The following is a 21,193-nucleotide window of genomic DNA, read 5'->3' on the forward strand; positions in this document are numbered from 1 at the left end:
GCATTTAATGATACATGTAATTTTTTTGGTATCACATTTTGATTTGAGAAATGATTTCAATATGACGTGAGGTCATGGCAATATATATACCTGGGGGTTAGGGAAAGAAAATCATATTGCTTTCAATGATTTAAACATAAAATAACAGAATAACTGTATCTATGATATTCTAATTCATGTCAACACTGGATTACTGTATCCTTCTTTCCTTGATCAGGTTCTTAAAATTATCTCATTACTAGGTGATAACTTTTAATTAATTTGATTAAATGGGCCATTTTCATCGTAGAAATAGCGTTCATACTTTCCTGAACTTATAACCCGAACAAAGACATTGTGACCATGAATATACTGTGGCAGGAAACTTTTATAGTCTATAGGAAGGGAAAGCTTTACAATTTCCTGAATATATTTATACATAGGGTGCAGTTTAGTTGTAAAGTGTCTGTTGATATTCTAATATTCAATACATTTTGAGATTTTAATATGGATAAGAAAGAACTAAATTGGATTGTAAAATTCTGTGCAAAACAGAGAAACTGTATATTGTTTACAGGTGAGCCTGCACTTAACAGAATTATCTGCATGGTTTTTTTATAACTAGTTTCATTCTTTATTTTCTTATTTATTGATTCATAAATTTATCAAAAACAGCCTTTAATTGTTTGTTTAAAAAAAATTATGCATATAATGCAAAATACTATATCTCTGTATGTTGTTAAAAAGAGTGTAAGGTTTCCAAATATTTATTTTAAAGATAAATTAAGATTAGATAACCCAGAATGGAGAAATTCACACCTACATCAAACAACTTATATACATTACACAAATAAACAGATTTATTATTGTTTATGTAATATTGAGACCGAAAAATAACATAATTTTTATAGAAATGCCATTCTCCATGGCACCATAAAACATGACTATTTTTAATTTCAAACCTTCCCTGTTTTGGATTCCATTGAAGGTTAAATATTCATAATCTAATCAAGCTGGTAAGAGTTTTGCATACAAATTAAACTGTAAAACAATATGCTGCTAATGCACCCATGTAAAATACAGCCAAGGATAATAAAAATCAATGCATAGTAGTTACCTAATAGTTTGTTTCTTTGTATGTTGCATTGTCATTTGTTTTTTGATGCACTTTCAGTGTGTTTTATTGTTTCGTTGTTTTCCTCTTATACTTGATGCCTTTCCCTCGGTTTTAATTTGTAACCTGGATTTGTTTTCTCGAAATCAATTTATGACCTTTGAACAGCAGTATACTACTGTTGCCTTTATTTAGCAAAAAAAAAGAGGAGAAATAACAAAAAAAATAGGGGAACCAACACCCATAATGTATTAATCCTCTATTGAATATCTCAGTCCTGCAAATCTTTGCTCTCCTTAAGTGGTAGTTAAGAGCTAGTGATTTTCTTTGTCTTTTATACTGTATTGTGACAGATCGCTTTATTACTAATAGAGACAAAAAACAGAAATATGTTTATATGAAGTTTGAGCAGCAGCACATCTGTCGTTCAGTTTGTTTGCCAATTCTGGGTGTACTTCAAGTATATATGTAATCAATGAAATGTTTGGGTTAAGATGATTTCAGTGAACAGATACTTTGTAACGATGCCATGAAAAAATGCTTAAAAAAATTAACAAAGATTTGAGGAGAAAAGTATATTGAAGATTTGTGTACGATAAAGATTTGATGTATCTGTTAATTACATGAAGAAGATTATCTCTATTTATTTTTGTATAAATATTTGTTCCAAGTTTCAGTGATCTGTAGGAACGTTTGAGTGAGAAAAGCATTATGATGTGATTATGCCTATATTTGATATGAAAGTAAGGATATCATACTGATGTTATTGAGAGGTGATAGGTCTATGTATATGTAGTGCCATTTATGGTCTAATAAAATTAAAAATTAAAATGGGGAAAATGTCAAAGAGCAGATAACAACCTCATGCCACCAATGTATTGGGTCCAAATGTTGTATGAGTATTTTAGGTAGTTTGTTTACTCAACTCAGCACCTCACCACCATGGGAGTAGTTATTTTGTAAGATTAACTCTGGTCATTTGGAGTTGTGTTTGGAGTTGTGGCAGAATGCTGCTTGCTGCAGTTTGTTTCACATAGGATTCAGTTGAGGCTGATTTAGAGGGAGGCAACCTGGCGGAGGACTAAACAAATAGTTCTTGTGAATTTTTTTTTAATATGATATAAATGGTATTATATCATTGCCCCTGTTAACATACTCTTTATAATTTGAGAAACACTATATGCAGCTAGAATGTAGATGGTCTGAGTGAGATGGATATTGTACCCCAGGGTCTGTAATGTGTAGTCAAATAGCTATTCAATCATAAAAGTACAAACACTTGTAAATTGGGAATCTACTCTTTCTTTTGACAAAATAAGTATAGAATAGGTATACATATACATGAATACGCATATGGCTAAATTTGGTGTAGTTTGCTAATTTGCATAGTGGCCATTTTGCCTTATCATGACGGCAGCCATTACAATAGGATTATATAAGGCCCTTAAATAAAAATGCCAATATGCGAATACCTATGTCAAATGAACAATTTGTTCACATATAGGTGAAATGTATATGTTTTTAGGCTTCTGTCCGTGTACAAATGGACATTGTCTACTCTGAAATCTTTCGGCCTCTTACTTTTAAAAATCGGAAGCGTAACCATAGTATAATTGCTATATAGGATCAAATGAAATGATGGAAAATCGTAAAATAGCAAGATTCAAACAAGAAATACATATTCAAGAAGATATTGTTTATGATTTGTTCGCATATAGGGAAACACCTTGTAGGTTGAATTTTAAAGTTAAATAACTTTTAACCTACCTGCTTAAGTTTTCGGCCAAATTCTTTTAAAAACATGATGATTTCAACCTTCCCATTTCGTAAAAAGTCAAATTTTAAGCATTTTCCCTTAGAATTACACAGCATTTTTGTAAATATCCGCCAAAGGAAGTTTTTAAAGATACATTAGTTTTGAGATACATGACGGAAAAGGACTGGATTATCTGCAAATCTAAAATAAATTATGTTTTCAATCTTAAGTTAAGGTAAGTAATTTGATCAAAAAGGACAAAGTCACGTGGTGGAAATCATTTTGATTTTGCCATATGGGGTACAAGAGGAAATCAGAATCAATATATATCTGCTGCAGATTATTTGTTTCACAATATAAAATTGTTAACTTGTAAATAAAAATGAAATGACAAGATTTGTATAACGAGGAAGAAGTGCACTCCTATTGATACCAGATGATTGTTTACATGTTTTATATTATCTCTTGATGGTGGTGCTTAGACAAATCTTAAGATCATTAGACATACCTGCAGCAAAGAATTTTCTACAATTTATTTTTTCAAAAGAAATGAGAATATATATTTCATGTTAAATCTCTCCCAATCTTTATTATAATCAGAGCATAGCTTATGAGCAGGCTGAACAAGCAGGAGGAGTTTATCATCTCGTTGATGACCTTCTAGGTTGGATATTTGTTACCCTCTGTGTATTTGTAGAAGAGAATTAAAGAAAGCAATGTATTGATCCCGACCTGACTGCTGTGAGAATTTAGATAAACAATTATTCTGAGTAATTATAATATTTGTAAACCATATTAACCCTTATTTTAAGGTTGTGACCCTATCCTTTGATTAATGAGGTGATTAGCCGGTGGTCAGTGAGGAGTATATTGACTGATTGTACCAGACTTCATTAAAACCTGTTTATCTTTATAGAACTGATGTGCATCAAATGTGAACAGTGTCTGATGAGCGAGATAGACACATGAAGAAGTGAAAAGGATTGTTATGATTAAGATGTAAATACCACATTTGTGTTTTCGATCACTATAATCAATTTTCATATTTTCTCTACAGATGAAACAGAACAAAGTAAAATGGTGCATGCAGATGCAGATTGCAAAAGGTAGGTGCAGTATTTAGGAATTTATCAACTTAGTAACTGTGTACTTACTTAGAACATCTAGCTGTACTAAAGGAACAAACTTTAAAGTAAACACTGAGGGTATATACTTTTCTTTAATTCTCTTACTAAATTGCATTACGTAGAATTTGTGAAAGGTATACAAATGGCTTGTAAACAAATCGTGAATAATGAGATTTCAAACTTGAATATTTAAACTTGATCTTTATTTTCTTCATTATACTGATTTTTGTGATACATGTATATCGGTTTAAAATTTCCAATTGGTAATTCTTTAGATTGTTAAATTTATCATTGTATGCAACCCCCACAATGGTAGAAGGTTCATTTAGCTGTTTCTGGTCTGCTTTTAGTAAGTTTTGTATGTAGTTTCATTCTTAAGAAACTTGGTGTTATATGTCAATGGTAGTTTATCAATATGATATTTTCCAATTGCGATTATAATACACTTTGTACTTTCATATGACTTGGACATAATTTTAATTTTTTTTATATTAAATTGTTCCATTTGTATTTGCATGATGCCTAGTATTGTTGAAAACAGTTATTCATGATCATTTGTGTTTGACAATTATATTTCAATCTATATTATTTATTGGAGTGTCTTCTTGTAAAGATGTAAAATTCAGGACATTCGAGGATCATTTCAAATTGTTTTGACCTATATTATATGTTGATTTCAATTTAATTATAGTTTACTAATCTTCTGTCAGAAACTACTTTGGAATATCAATAATTCACTACTTTAACACTCATTTACACAAAAAATAGATCCATAACATCAAGTTCCATTTCAGCAATTCTTGTCAATGTACTTCAAAGTCATGAATGTATTTAATACCATACATATATTGCAAAAGTGTACTGGCCATATCTCAGTCAAGTCTTTGTCTGTCACTGAAGTCTGGGGCATGTTAAGTACAGCTCAGTCATGTTAAACCATGGGACTAAAAAAACAGTTTTTTTCCCTAATGTGTTGAGGCAACAGATGCAAACCTAATAAAGGGAAAAATTAATACAAAAAAATAACACAACAGCAGATAAGATAGCAATTAAGGACTATGAAGAAATATTTACAAGATACTTAATTTTGCAATGTGTTAAGACTTACCAATCTATTAGTTGTAAAGGAACTGCTGACTTTTCCCAAACTATGGGTACTGTTATTTGTCTAACTTTGTGTACAGTGACTGTTGGGAGTGTACTTTAAAAGAATGGTACTTTTTTTGGCCTAAAACTGCCACACTGAACAACATCAAATTGTTACATATTCTTCTAAAATGACCCAAATTTAGTCACTAATTCTATTTTTAGATGCCCAAATCTGTTATTGTCATTTAATATATACTAGAAGGATTTCCAATCTACCAAATAATTGTGTAATTAAAGACTTTTTGTAAACTTTATGGTACTATGCAACACCAGGATTTCCCTTAGAATATTACGTAACACCTATGTATTGTTGGCACTTTTTGTAGTTTATTGATGGTAGAGAGGAAGCTGTAACTCTGATTGGGGATAGCAGGAATTGTACATTGATTTTCATCATTCTCTCTAGTGGAACAATATTATATGAATTATTGAACATTCTTGTCATTACATTAAACCATGTTATATAATATACACTCAAAAATAGCTCTCTTGTATGTTGAACAGCACCTATCATCTATCTGCTTATCAAATTGAATATGATATGGATTGTGTATCAAAAGAACCACTTTCCAGTTCATTGCTGTACCCTCAAAAAGTTTGGTTTAAGTGAGCATCAGGTATGCATTAAGGGGCATTGGGGAGCGAATTGTTGACAAAAATATGATGCTATATTGTATAAAAAAAGTGTAAATAACTGAGGCTGTTAAAGAAATGACATCAACCTTGACTTACTTAAAGAATTTAGATGTAAACAACACCTTTGTAAATCCTCACAAAGAACTTGGCAGCTTTAAAATAAAAAGGCCAACAATTATTATGTTTTGGAAAGTTTAGTATCAATTATATTGTTCTGTAGTATAATTTCTTACAGGCTCAATATGAACTTTATAATATGTGCTGCTTGGCCTGTTGTAAAACCTAAAACTAGGATATAAAGACGAATATTTTGGTCAAGTTGTAGACAGTAAATGAATTATTACTCTGATTTAATTGCAGAAATTCATTGATATCTGGTAAACCAAAGCCTCCATTACCAAAGAAACCACCAGTGGCAGTCAAACCTAAAGTACTGACAAAAGACAACAGTGAAGATAAAGGTATTGCATTGGTTGTTATTGTATCCTGTATTCATGATATAAAAGTACAAAAGTTGATAAACTGATTTTGGAATAACAGCTGCAGTCTTTCTTTTGTAACTGACATAAAAAAAAACAGATCAACGGTTACAGGATTGATTTCTGTTAACTGACAAACAAATTAACTTAAACTCATCTTCTTTTTAGCTCACCCTTCCAAAGGAACTGTGAGCTTAAGCCATCACTTGGTGTTGTCCGTCGTCCTCCGTCTGGTGTAAACTATTTCAAACATCTTCTTCTCTGAAACCACTGAACCAATTCCAACCGAACTTAAGTTGAATGATCCTTAGGGTGTCTAGAAAAGTTTGTGTTTTATTTTCTGTTTCATCAAAAAGCATGGCGGCCATGGCTAAAAATAGAACATAGAGGTAAAATGCAGTTTTTGGCTTATACTTCAAAAACCAAAACAGTAACAGCAAATCTAACACGGCGTATGAGTGTTTATAATGTAAAGTTCTATCAGCACTGAAATTTTCAGATGAATCTAATAACCCATTGATGGGTTGCGCCACTAAATTTTTGTAATTTTAAGGAAATTTGCAGTTTTTGGTTATTATCTTGAAAAGTATAAATGATAAAGATAAGCTGTAAACAGCAAATATGTTCAGCAAAGTAAGATCTACAAAAAATTTAGTATGACCAAAATTGTCAATTGACCCCTTAAGGAGTAATTGCCCTTTAAGGACAATTTTACACAATTGGTTTATCATGTAAGCATCTTCAAGTCAACTGTGCATGCATGCAGTTAACCACCTTTTAAAAACCTAACAAACTTCAAAATCTCACGCCAAACACCTTTTTCTTTTGATTTTGAAGAAAGTATGACAAAAAACCGCATTTTCAAACACTTATTAATATACATGTACATTAAACCAAAAAAACAAACTACGATGAAATTGGACACTTTAACTCTTAAACGAAAGATAAATACCAAAAAATCAAGGTGAGCGATTCAGGCTCTTGAGAGCCTCTTGTTTATATAAACTGTTGCCATTATTCCATTCTTTAACTGTTTTGTAAATCTTTCAAAGCATATTTTTTCATACTTCATTCCTGAAGGCTGTCATTGCTTGCTATTAAGAATTTAGGAAAACCATAGAAAGGTTGGTAAATACTTGTTTGTTATCTAGCTTCCAATATTAAAATCATATTTGGAAGGAGAATAAGTGTTAGATATTAATTTCATAACTTGTGTCTTAATTCCATATTAAGATAAAAGTTTCAATCAAATTGTATATCCTGAATACATTGTATGTATTTTACAATGATGATTTCAAATTTTATTGAAAAACAATTATGAACCCTGTTGGAAAAGACTGAAGATTAAACTTTACTATTATGATTATGTACTTTTAAATCGATTAATAGAACATTGTATGTAAGATAATTGAGAATTTCTTGAAAGTTTTAAAAGGACACACACAAGTATTGTTTTCATAAGGAAATTTATTTATTAATTGTTCCTCCCCAATGATTAATTGTCATATGTAATTAGACAATTAAGTTATAAATATAAGGATGAAACTGACTCAACCATGGGTCTGTGAACTACACACACACTTCAAATGTTAAGGTCTTGAAGTTCAAAATGCATTTTTTTGTCCTGTAGAAATTAAGTGTGACAAATCTTTAAAAGTATGTTAAATTTATTATACTAGACTAAAGGCAATATGAATATTGACATGTGTCTGTTATTTGTAGATTTTTCTTCTTTATTTCGGTTGTTGTGTAGCTGTTTATGTTGTATATCCCACATCTCATTTAATTCATAAGACTGTTAAGTTGAACTCTAGAGGTCATTCATCTTATGTGTTATTAGGTAACTGTTTGTTTATCCTAATTGATGTGTACCTCAGATCTCTTTTTTTCACATCAGTTTATCAAAGAGTATCTTTAAAAGTAACTTATCATTGGTTAACTTTATTGAAATATCCTTAATGCCTTTGAAAGGAATTTTGAACTAAGAAATTTCTGAGTGCATTTCTATAAAGATGATTGCATATGATCTCTTTCCTAATAGCATGAAATAGATTGACTCACTTAATGTGCATTTATTCATATAGTAAAAAAATAATGATTGATTTGATTTATGAAATTTGGAATGAAAATGGGAAATATGTCAACGATACAACAACACGATTAAAAGAGCAGACAACAGCCGAAGGCTACCAATGTTTACTTCATGTCCAGCAGCAGGTATTACATGTCTATTTAGGAAGGACATGTTTTATGCCATCTCACAGAGCTGAATTTTGATGTACTAAATCACAAGATGACAGTGCACCGCAAGACATACATTTGACCATAGCTTGACTAATTATTCTGATTCCAATCCGATTGACAATTGCTCTGATTTCAAAATGGCACATGCTCAGCAGAAAAGCAGGAAATACAAATAATATCCTCTGTAAGCTAATATATAAACATACATATATATATATATGTTTATTTCTGTTAGATGAAAGAAAGTATGCTTCTCAGATGCTTAAGGGAAGATGAAAAAGGATGTATGAATCATTAATCAGTCAAACATTTATCTATTAAGGGACAGAAGATATGCTAATTACTTATGTAATTATGTAAAAAATGAATGACTTGATGAAAAATTAGTTTCTTTCTCATCCTTTGAAGAATAACATCTGCTTTTTCTTTAACCATTTAATCATCTGATGGTGTTAACTAGAAAAGAGTTTAAAATCACATATTTATGTACTGTTTTTGAGCAAATCTAGAAAGGGGTATCCAAGTTGAAGAGGGCCTAATTCAATTAGATTAGAGAAAAAAGTGTGGGGAAACTCTAGTGCTTTAGATGCATAGCAGTGCAGGTTAAAGTTTTTGGTCAAGGTAGTTTTTGATGAAGTTGAAATCCATCAAACTTGATACTTAGTGCACAAGGTTCCTATGATATAATCTTTCTATTTTTATTGCCAAATTAAGTATTTTGACCACAATTTTAACAGGAACATCGAAAATTATAGTGCGAGTTGGGCATGCATGTACTATGGAAACATTCTTGTCAAGTAATTGCCTTTGTGATGTTTCAGAGTTCACTATTACTATGGATTCATTTATTTTCATGGATATCAATTTTTGTGGATTGAGGAAAACCAGCAGTTTTGTGGACATTTCATTTCGTAGTTTTGCCAATCTCTGCTTGCAAAACCTACAGAGAATTTGTAATTCGTTGAACATTTGAATTCGTGGTTCAACTGTTCCCATGAAACCAACAAAAATTGGTATCCAACGAATAATAATGAATTCACAAAAGTTATCAAACATTTTAGCTGCTTTAAAGATAATACCATCATACAGTCTTATTTGTTTTTATTTAAATTAACCTTGCAGTATGTGATAATTTTGTAACACAAATCTTTAACTTGATTTTAAGTATGGCAACATTTGTATTAAAAATAGATTTAAGTTGTTGTCTGGTATGCTGATACTTGCTGATTAAATTTCAATTTAGTAACAGGTTTATCTAAAAGTCAGATATATCTTAAAAATGAGAATGTAAATGACACCTGATGGATCATTTTTAGCTGTAATTTAAATGTACAAAATGTACAGTATTTAAGACCCTTTAGAGTATTTTTCATGATACTGAATATGAAAATATGAGTAATAAGTGAAAGTGTTCTCCCCTATACCATCTATTTAAAGTTGGATGCATTTCAAAGTGTTCTCCTCTATACCATCTATTTAAAGTTGGATGCATTTTATTGACATATATATACTCTAAAGGGTCTTAAATACTGTACATTTTGTACATTTAAATTCATAATAAATTGCTTTACTTTTAATATATAGTACTTAAAAATGTACTTAAAATGTTAAACAACTATAGTGCCTTGTTTCATTTATTTCCTGTCAAGTTTTCTTTGTAATGACCTACTTTTATTAATTTCATATATTCAAGCGTTGATTAAAATTCATACATTTTAAGTACATTTTTAAGTACTATATATTAAAAGTAAAGCAATTTATTATGATTTTTAAATGATTCATACCATTATAAATAAATTGCACAACTCAATTGACAGTGAGAGTTCAATCTTTTTTTTTTTCTCTATCTTTTTACCATTCACCCTTGAGGTTAATACATTTTTTCAATGATATATATTTTTATGCTACATCTGACGTAAAATTAAGAAAAAGATAACAGCAGTCCAGTGCTACCCCATATACCACATTTGAAGCCTTGAGCATATACATGTATGTAATCAAATTCAGAAATTATTGCTGCCATTTATTATTGAAGAATGGCAAAAAATGCAAGATGCATATTATTGCGATTTCAGGATAAGCTGCATATAAACAAATGCATCAGATATCAGAATGGGATTTCTTATTATTGTGTTACTCACCCAGTTCCATTATTTACATTAATAAAAACCTCATAATAATTTCTGAATTTACAGTACATGTTTATAATTTATTTTATAAATATTTAATTTGCAATGTTTATCTTTATAGGCACATCAAAGGGCCCACCTCCTTTGCCTAAAACACCTCCAAGGGGATCAGGTAGCACTACAGTCAAGAATGCACTTCGTGTCAAAACATCTCCATCACCTGACAGGTCATGTGACATAAAATTGTCCAATCATGTAACCGAATCACAATTATCCAATCTCACAACAGGAACATCAGAACAACCAGCATCATTATTAACCAATCATGTAACAGAGTCACATACTGCAGCACTTTCTAGTCAGGTGGAGGGAGAAAAGTTGGAAAATATCACCATTTTAAAAAATATTTCTGATCCCTTTCAACAGAGAAGTAAAACTCTGGAAAGAACCACTTTTGAACACACGAAAAGTCAATCTTTCTTAAATGAATATTCAAATACACTCCCTAAAGGACCCCCTAGAGTTTCGCCAAAGCCAAAAAAGAGACCACCCAGTGTATTACCAAAACCAAGACTTTCAAAAAATTTATCAGAATCAGACATTAGTATTAATACTAGTTTTGATGATGGTCACTTAAATAATAACAAATTGGATTCTTCTCAATCAGAAACCAGTCAAGGAGATACTTGTACCTGTGGTCAAACTTCAGCTAATAATGACCTTAAAGTGAATGACAAATCAGGAGACATAACTCATGTAAAAGAAAATGATGGATGTAAAAACTGTCTGGACACAGAATTGCAAAATGGTCATTCCAGACCTCCTCCTATTTCATTTGATATAAAACATAATGATTCTAATGATAATGTGATTAGTTCAAAACTTGAAAATGAACTTGTATCTAACTGTGCTACTATGGATACAAGTATAGAAGTAAACAAAAGTGATGATTTAAAAGCTATAGAAAACTTAAAAGGTAAACAAGATGATAAAAGCCATAAAAAGGGATTAGACAATTTGTTAACAACTTCAGAGATGTGTTCATCAGTTGAAAAAGGATTATCAGAAAGTATAAATGTAAATACTGTTGAGATTGATTTGTCAATGAAAGACAAGGGTGAAGAAGTAGGCCAGAATCTTTCTAATATATCAGAACAAAATTTTCACAAGTTTTCTGCGAGCAAAGAAAATTTGCCTATTAAAACTAAAGAAAAAAGCAGAGAAAATTCACCTTTGAGAACTATTGAAAACAGCAGAGAAAATTCACCCATTAAAACTAAAGTAAACAGTAGAGAAAACTCACCGTTTAGAACTAATAAAAACATCAGAGAAAATTCTCCTATTAAAAGTAAAGTTAACAGCAGAGAAAACTCACCTTTTAGAAGTAAAGAGAACCACAGAGAAAATTCACCTTCTGAAACTAAAGAAAACAGTCCAGTTGTATATAGGAGAATTCAAAACAAGGAAAGACTTTCTGTCGAAACTGACTTACAAAGTACTCCAGCAAAAAGACTTTCTGTGCCATCACCTGCTCCTAGAAAACCTTCGCCAAAGCCTCGCCCAACTCCTCGTAAAAGGTTGTCAATATCAAAGTGTTGTGATCAAACTGAAGCGGTAAATGAATATACTGACTGTATCAGCATGAAAACAAACACTCCAGCTAGTGAATTAGTTAGTCAAATTTCAGGATATGATAGAAATACTGAAATGTTATCTGCATCTGTAATTCAAGATTCAATAAGTGAACATTCAGAGATCTCAAAATTTGAAGAAAAAGAGAAAATTCCTAAACCTTCACCTAGATTTAACAATACTGAACATCTGCTTGCGTTGAATAGTGTTTCTCCTAGTGATGACAATTCTATGAGCAATATTTCTAGTATAGAAAATTATGAGAAATCAGAAGGCAACAAGACAAATCAATTTTCAAATCAAAAATTTGCTGGTCATAATCGTATACAACCAGATGAATCACAACGAAAAATGGATTTTTCACCTATGACAGAAGAGGCTTTGGGAGAAACATCTTCATTACTGGATGAAATTGAACAGATTGTTTCTAGGAGGATAACTGCTTTAGGAGGACTTTCTACAGATTTTTCATTAAAAAAGGCTCATTCTATAGAAACATCCACTCCTGTGCGACCTCCACGAAGGAAACAAAAAAATCGTAAAAAAGTTTTGGATCAGTTTAGTGAATCGTGTGCTAGTGACACAGACTCATTAATTGGTGATGTTTCCTTTAAAGGTTCATTTTCTTCGTTAAATTATTTAGATGATGATGATCAATCATTCAAAGGTTCTACTTCATCATTAGCATCAAATCAAAGTGAATCAGGATCTCGGAAACCTTGCCCGCCAAAACCACCTCGAAAAAAACTGCTGAAATTAAATAGGAGTCAGTCAGACGTTAGTGCTTCTAAGTTTCTTGAAAGAAATAAAGAAAATGTTCATCAAAATGAAACAAAAGAAGAAAAACACAGCAAACAGAATGGAAGTTCGCCAAATCTGCCATCAAGAAAAGGCAGGAGTCTCACAGTTGACTTTCATGTTCCAGCCAATCAGGAAGCTCTGTTGAGAGAAATTGAACTAGCCAATCAGAGAAATGAGAAAATCAATTCATCAAATTCTGATGGACAAAAAACAAAACCTAGGAGAAAAGCTCCTCCTCCTCCACCTCCCTCTGCCAAGGTCACAGGACCTCATACTGATGAACTGATAAGGGAGGCTGTGTATGATGACATTGATGAAAATAAATCAAGAACATTGTCGGTTGGGGACAAGGATTATGTGGAAATTCCTGAAGAATTTTTGGATCAATCAAATGAAAACAACATTTTTCAAAGGTCAAACAAATCTGCTTCACCTCCTGAGTTACCGCCAAGGAATTTAAATCAAGGAACACCTATCAATTCTCCACAACTTTCGACGAAATCTTTTAATCCTATACCTAGCTATGGAAGAGACAGACCAATGAGTGATATAAGTGTTAATAGTAGTTTGTCTAGTCAGGAGAGCCCATTACAGGACGAACTTTCTAGTTCAGATTCAGAAGGAGAAGAAGGAGAAGACAGGGTAGGTATTTATGGATATATTTGTTACCTTGCAAACTTTGTCAAAAGCTATTTGAAAACTTTAAAACTTACTGATCTATGTAGTTGTAGTGTTTATGTTCCATACCATGTATGCAGATAACTCATGTTCCAAAATTTCTGTCTGTCATATATCTATTGTCGTTGACCTCATTTTCATTGTTCATGGAATGCTTGAAAAAATTAAGATTTTTTTGCCAGGTGAAATACTCACCATGAATTATAGTATAACTATTTGGTAAATGCTTAATATAAAGATAAGATGTGGTATGATTGCCAAGAGACCATGCAAATGACATGGAAATTAACTATAGGTCACATTATGGCCTTCAACAATGAGCAAAATCCACACCGCATAGTCAGATAGCTATAAAAGGCAGTTAAATGATACCGAAAGCATCAGGTCAGCTATATTTGGTGTATGAAATGATTGTAATGTTCACATGTCTGACTGGTAGGTTTCATATGTCCTTGACCTTATTTTCATGGTGCATTGATTAATGTATTGTTTTTGTCAGTTTATAAGATTTTATAAGCAGGTCACTATATTTGGTGTTTAGAATGATTGTATGGAGTAAAGGTCTGTCTAGCAGGGTTCATATGAACTTGACCTCATCTTCATGGTGCATTCAATGGTTGATGTTAAATTTTTGTGGTTTAGTCTGTTTCTCAAGTAGTACATGTACAACCATTATCCTTCATTAGGACCACTTTTGTTGCATGGAATGATTTTACATGTTCAACTAGCATGTTTCATCTGACTTGACCTTATTTTATGGACCATTGATAATTTTAAGTGTATGCAACACTTGTACTAAAACACTCATATTACAGACTTTCAACTGATATTTAATCATAGTAGGTATAGCAGCCAAAATATTACAGCTGATGCACTCTTATTTTCTAGATGGTAGGAAAGTCTTGCAAATAAAAGTGTACTAGTAAAAAGCCATATATTCATGTACAGCACCTAAATTGTTCACCTCTTATTTTAAATTTTGAAATAGGAATTATTAAGGTTATATAAATGTTGCCATTTCTCCTTGTATTTGTAGATTGCTGTCTCCCTTTAAAAAAATGAAAAAAAATATCATTATTTCCTTATATTAACCCTAACATTAGTTTAATATAAATAAGGAGATATGGTATGATTGCTGTGAGACAACTCTCAACAAGAGACCAAATAACTCAGGAATTACCAACTATAGATCACCTTACAGCCTTCAAAAATGAGCAAAGACCATCAGCAAAGTCTTCTATAAAAGGCCCAGAAATGGCAAATGCAAAACAATTCAAACAAAATAACAGCCTAATTTATGTACAAAATAATGAGAAAAGAACAATAGGTGTCACAGCAACAAACAACAACTACAGAAAAAAACAATAAGGTCTTTCCCATGTAGGGGAAAGACCTTAATTACAGGCTCCTGACCTTGCACAGGCATATAATCAATATGGCAGTGTTAAACTAGTCTATTGGTGTCAAACCCTCCCCTAACCTGAAACAGTTGTGTAATGGCACAACTTAAGAACAAACTATGCACAACAAAAAAAGGAAAGTAAATATATTAGACACTTCAAAAAATGACAACCACTCAATTACAGTCTCTTGTCTTGGGACAGGCACATATATAATATGGTGGGGTTAAACCAGTTTGCAGCGACAAACTGCCCACTTAACCTGGGACAGTGGTGTAACAGTACAACAAAAGAACAAACTATAAAAATCAGTTGAAAAATGTTTAAACATTCACAATCAAATTAAAAAACATAGGTCACAATTATCAAAAGGTGTTCAAAATTCAGCATATTTTTTGTAGTTTATATATTAAACATTATTTTTTTGCAAATAAAGCAAACAAAACTATTAATACAGAAATAAAATGTTAACATAATTTTAAAATTACATGTATTTCAGGTTGCTAGAAAGAGAGCAAAGAAGATATTGTGTATTGCCAAGGAGATTGCATCATCAGAACATGTATTTGTGGAAGTTCTTAAACTGCTCAATGTGGTATGTTCATCCATTATCCTTACTGCAGATCACAATTAAAAAGATTATATTTTGTCGCTCTTCAATAAAAATGCAATCCTTATTATAGGTACCATAGAATAAAAACTTCTGATATAAAAAAAAAAACATTCAAGTGTGTGTGAAGAGTTGTTAGACAACGATGAGTTCAAACTTTATCCCTCCTTAACAAATCTAGATTTTAAACCTATAAAGGTCTTATTGAGGAGTTGTTTCCCTTTTTAAAAATTTGAAACAAAGTCAGTTAGTTTAAAATATATAATTGGAATAATAGATGTATTGCAACTCACATGAAACACAAAGTCATCCTAGGGACAAATTGTTTTTTGGGTCATTTGTCTCGACTTCAAATGCCAAAATTACATTGTACATTCAATGTTAGGTTGACCTCATAGGTGACCGTTGAATAGAAATATAGTCTCTTTTGTCTTCTTTCCGCATGCAGTAAAACCCTTGCCAAAGTGAGGCATTTGTCTGTCAGTACAAATATGCAGCAAGATAAAAATTGGGATGTTAAATCTTATGTCTCTTGTAAAGATAGTGCACATTTTATACTTGCAGACAGAGTTCAAATTTGGGAAGTGAGTCATTTACTGTTCTAGTGTTATGTCCTGTATTAACTTAGAAAATTGCAAAGCTTGAGTGAGGGCATTTGTTTCCTTAGACACATTCTTAAATTCGTTCTCGTTCTGAACATGCATGAAATATTTGTATTGAACATTAAACAACCATCAATTAATCAATCACCAAATGTAATGTAAATAAACTCTTTAAAAGACCTTTCCTGTACCAGTGTAATAGGCCAACTTAAAATATACATCAGTAAAGTTTTCTTCCAGGATTTTCGTATGCACATTTCCCGAGCTACAGAGAAAGCTGGTAGACCTATTGTTCCATCAGAAGTATTAAACAGGATACTCAAATACCTGCCACAGTTACAGAACTTTAATGAAGATCTACTACACGACTTACAGGAGAGAGTCAATAACTGGTATGGTACTTCATAGTTGAAAGGTTATTTGTAGAGCTTGTAAAAACATTACATAGTGATCCAACTTTCCTCTGTCAGCAGCGTCAACATTTAGGTTAAGTCTGTGGTTAAATTTGTATGCCCCACCTACGATAGTAGAGGGGCATTATGTTTTCTGGTCTGTGGCTCCATTCGTCCGTCCGTCTGTGCCTCCGTTCGTCCGTCAGTCAGGTTAAAGTTTTTGGTCAAGGTAGTTTTTGATGAAGTTGAAGTCCAATCAACTTGAAACTTAGTACACTTGTTGATTATGATATGATCTTTCTAATTTTAAAGCCAAATTTGACTTTTGACCCCAATTTCACGGTCCAAAGAACATAGAAAATGAAAGTGGAAGTTTCAGATTAAAGTTTTTGGTCATGGTAGTTTTTGATGAAGTTGAAGTCCAAACTTGAAACTTAGTACACATATTCCCTATGGTATGATCTTTCTAATTTTAATGCCAAATTAGATTTTTTACCCAATTTTACGGTCCATTAAACATGAAAAATGATAGTGCGAGTGGGGCATCTGTGTACTTAGGACACATTCTTGTTTTTATAACTATGATATTTTTTAAACCGTCAATGAATTTTACAAAACTTTTACTAAATGACTAAAGCTTCTTTATGATCAAAAGACTACCCAGATTAAACTTTTGAAAAACACTTTTTTTTCTTCATTTTCATGTTTTTTACAGTCAGATAAAGGAACATAGATTTTCTGCAGTTAACATTAGAATTCAGTCTAAGAATAAAGTTTTTCAGACATCTACAACTTGGTGTATCCTTCATGGAATTTTAATTACAACTTGAAAGATGCCTTATTTTTTTTTTATCAACAGACATTTTTTTTACTGTTAAAGGGACATAAGTTTTTTTAAACAGTTTTGGGTTAAAGTTTTTTGAGGCATCATAACTTTGTTAAGCGGCTTAGCCTACATAGAAATTTATGAAACTTTGTTGGAAGCTATTTTATAATATTTCAATACCTATCAGTCGTTTACATTTGAATCGAGAATTTATCAAAAATCATGAGGCGACATTGGGGAATTTTACTGAAAATCGAGGGCGACATAAACTTCTCCCTGGAGCTTCTCTAGAGCGAAGTGGGGAGACCTAGAGCAACTTTGTCGCTCACTTCGCCTGGTGTGGTGACCCCTGAAGCCTACATAGAAATTTATGAAACTTTGTTGGAAGCTATTTTATAATATAGAGACATGTTTTGTGATTCTGATAAAACCTATAAACTGTGAAACTGGTTTACAGTAGTAATTTGCTCTGAAATTTCAAATGTTATCACGTTAAAGCTGAATGTGATCTTGTTGCTGAGATTTATAAAATCAGATATGTTCATAAAACACAAGAAAAAATTGTTATTGGTAGGATTATGATATATCATTACATATTTGATCACGTCTTCTTATGCTTACCTGTTTAAGGAGAATGCTGTTCTAGGATCAAAGTAAAGTTCTATACATATGCATTAAAATAGATTATGATCTTAACTTATTGTCGAGCCTGCAACTTTTGTTACAGAAAGCTCGACATAGGGATAGTGATCCGGCGGCGGCGGCGGTGTTAGCTAACTTCTTAAAAGCTTTGTATTTTAGAAGGTGGAAGACCTGGATGCTTCATACTTTGTATATAGATGCCTCATGTTACGAAGTTTCCGTCAGTCACATGTCCAATGTCCTTGACCTCATTTTCATGGTTCAGTGACCACTTGAAAAAAAAAGTTCAAATTTTTTGTAATGTTGAATTCTCTCTTATTATAAGTAATAGGATAACTATATTTGATATGTGCGTACCTTGCAAGGTCCTCATGTCTGTCAGACAGTTTTCACTTGACCTCGACCTCATTTCATGGATCAGTGAACAAGGTTAAGTTTTGGTGGTCAAGTCCATATCTCAGATACTATAAGCAATAAGGCTAGTATATTCGTTGTATGGAAGGACTGTAAGGTGTACATGTCCAACTGGCAGGTGTCATCTGACCTTGACCTCATTTTCATGGTTCAGTGGTTATAGTTAAATTTTTGTGTTTTGGTCTTTTTTTCATACTATATGCAATAGGTCTACTATATTTGTTGTATGGATTGATTGTAAGGTGTACATGTCTAGCGGGCAGATGTCATGTGACCTTGACCTCATTTTCATGGTTCAGTGGTCAAAGTTAAGTTTTTGAGTTTTGGTCTTTTTATCTAATACTGTATGCCATAGGTCAACTATATTTGGTGTATGGAAATATTTTATGATCTTTATGTCAGTAGCGCAGGTTTCTTTTGACCCTGACCTCATTTTCACGGTTCATTGCACAGTGTTAAGTTTTTGGTCTATTTTTCTTAAACTATAAGTAATAGGTCAACTATATATGTTGTATAGAAGCATTGTTAGCTGTACATGTCTGCCTGGCATGGTTCATCTGACCTTGACCTCATTTTCATGGTTCATTGGTCTTTGTTTAGTTATCTTGGTTAATGTTAAGTTTATGAGACAGTTGTAATAAAGCTTTATACTTAGGACTATCTACATAATATCAATGATTAGTATAAAAGGCGAGACATTTCAGCGTGTGCACTCTTGTATACATATATATATGCATTAAAATGGCAAAAACCGAATAGTAAAATATATGACAATAAAATGTGAAAATATGTTTTCCATTTTAGGGAGAATTGTAAGAAAGTAGCTGATATTTTTGTAAAGAAGGGACCATTTTTGAAGATGTATACAGCATATATCACAGACTTTGAAGAAACTAACAGAGTGTTTGATGATGCTATTAAGAAGATTCCTACATTTCAACAAGTTGTCAAAGAATTTGAGGTAAAAATAATAAGGGGATTTAAATATTGTTTAGACTATGATGTCGAAAACCTATTAAAAATTTGATAATGAGAAGCAATATTTCATTTTATTGGTAACTTTATCTACATTAGGTCAACATAGGCTATGTTTTTCTTTCAGATGTCCCCAAGATGTGCTAGTTTGGGAGTGAGGCATTATTTACTAAAACCAATACAGAGAATACCACAGTATAAGCTTTTGTTACAAGGTACACTTATTCACAAAACTTTATTGTGTATACTGATAGAAACATTCTGTTTGTTTATCTTTTTCACTAAAAAATAAATTAATGGAAATATAACAAAGGATCATAGAGTTAATTTTGATACACATTTTTTTTTTTTCAAGAAATAATTTGAAAATGATAATTACTTGATATGAAGTTTAATAAAACAAATAGAAAATGTATTTTCCAATTGTAGATTATCTAAAACATCTATCACCAGAATCAGAAGACTATGAAAACACAAAAAGTAAGTTTGATATTAGATCTAGCATACCTCAGCATATAGGTAAATGTCTATGGCATTAAAAAAAATTACCCTTTGTGTTTGCACTTACTACATGAATCTAAGAATGGAAATGGGGATTATATCAAAGAGACAACAACCCGACCAAAAATCAGATCTCAGGGGGCCACTTCCATGCTTAATTGATAGGGGTTGGTGCAGGGGTTCTGTTACTCCACCTTTTTCATATGATCTAGATTTTTAAAATGTATACCTTTTCATATATGGTGTAGGTCAAAATTTTAAACTTTTCCCATATTGTTTGAGTTTAGTGTTGTGTGTAATGTAAAAGTTAAATACCAAATTGCCAAAAGAGAGAAAATTGGTTGATAAAAACACAGCTGGAAACACCAACAAATATAACAGACGAAGTTATTGGAACTTTATTGACCTTATCATATATTTCTGATAGCTTTTCCAAAACAAATATATAGGTATACCCTGGTACATGGCAAAGGAGGATCCTGGGGTGGGGGGGGGGGCTTGTCTCCCCCCTTTTATGAGAAAAATTTGGTTGATTATATAATGAATCACTGAAGAATGACTGGAGTGGACCCTCCTTAGATCAGTCAACAGGCCCTCTTATATACAAAGTTCCGGATCTGCTACTGCATGGCAATGAGACAGTATGGTAACCACACTTATCCTCTCCTTTCAATCTTTATCAATGAAATAAAGTTACATAAAAAATCACAATAAATATAAATAAAGAAATAAGTAGAGGTTGCAGCCATTTGTACAAAATATGTATCATTCTATAAAATGAAATGGTATTTTTTTTTTCTATTGTAGTTGCATTGCATATAGTGAGTGAAGTTGCTGATCATGCAAACAGCAGTATGAGACAAGGGGTAGGTTTTATTATTGACATCTTATCTCAATAGTAAACTTACAGCTTCATTTTCTTTCTGCAAGTATATGGGTAATGGGTTGAAAATAGATTCTCATTTTAGGCTTTTTCTTTCTATATACTTGTTGGAAAAGAAATGAAAAATAACCTGAGTTATCCCCCATTTCCCATTGAAAATATCACATAAAACAGAGGAATTACATGTTATATCTTTTATTTGAAAAAAAATCAAATTCATCAGA

The 21,193-nt window shown here is 31.9% G+C and overlaps 1 protein-coding gene across 14 annotated transcripts in view; it reads left to right on the forward strand.

Moving 5' to 3' along the window:
- LOC139494026 (FYVE, RhoGEF and PH domain-containing protein 6-like) overlaps positions 1-21,193 on the forward strand; it is a 58,386-nt gene that overhangs the window by 18,249 nt on the left and 18,944 nt on the right. For 7 of the 14 annotated variants that reach the window (XM_071282203.1, XM_071282217.1, XM_071282236.1 and 4 more), the window contains 9 exons: positions 3,907-3,955; positions 6,122-6,222; positions 10,735-13,688; positions 15,624-15,719; positions 16,577-16,728; positions 19,415-19,571; positions 19,713-19,800; positions 20,015-20,065; positions 20,894-20,952. In XM_071282203.1, the coding sequence (XP_071138304.1) occupies positions 3,907-3,955; positions 6,122-6,222; positions 10,735-13,688; positions 15,624-15,719; positions 16,577-16,728; positions 19,415-19,571; positions 19,713-19,800; positions 20,015-20,065; positions 20,894-20,952 (3,707 nt within the window). Of the gene's footprint in view, positions 1-342; positions 557-3,266; positions 3,620-3,906; positions 3,956-6,121; positions 6,223-10,734; positions 13,689-15,623; positions 15,720-16,576; positions 16,729-19,414; positions 19,572-19,712; positions 19,801-20,014; positions 20,066-20,893; positions 20,953-21,193 lie in introns of those variants that run through there. The other 7 variants (XM_071282196.1, XM_071282199.1, XM_071282244.1 and 4 more) reach the window with 4 other exon arrangements.

Source organism: Mytilus edulis, chromosome 1 (assembly GCF_963676685.1).
Source record: "Mytilus edulis chromosome 1, xbMytEdul2.2, whole genome shotgun sequence".
Lineage (NCBI taxonomy): Eukaryota > Metazoa > Mollusca > Bivalvia > Mytilida > Mytilidae > Mytilus > Mytilus edulis.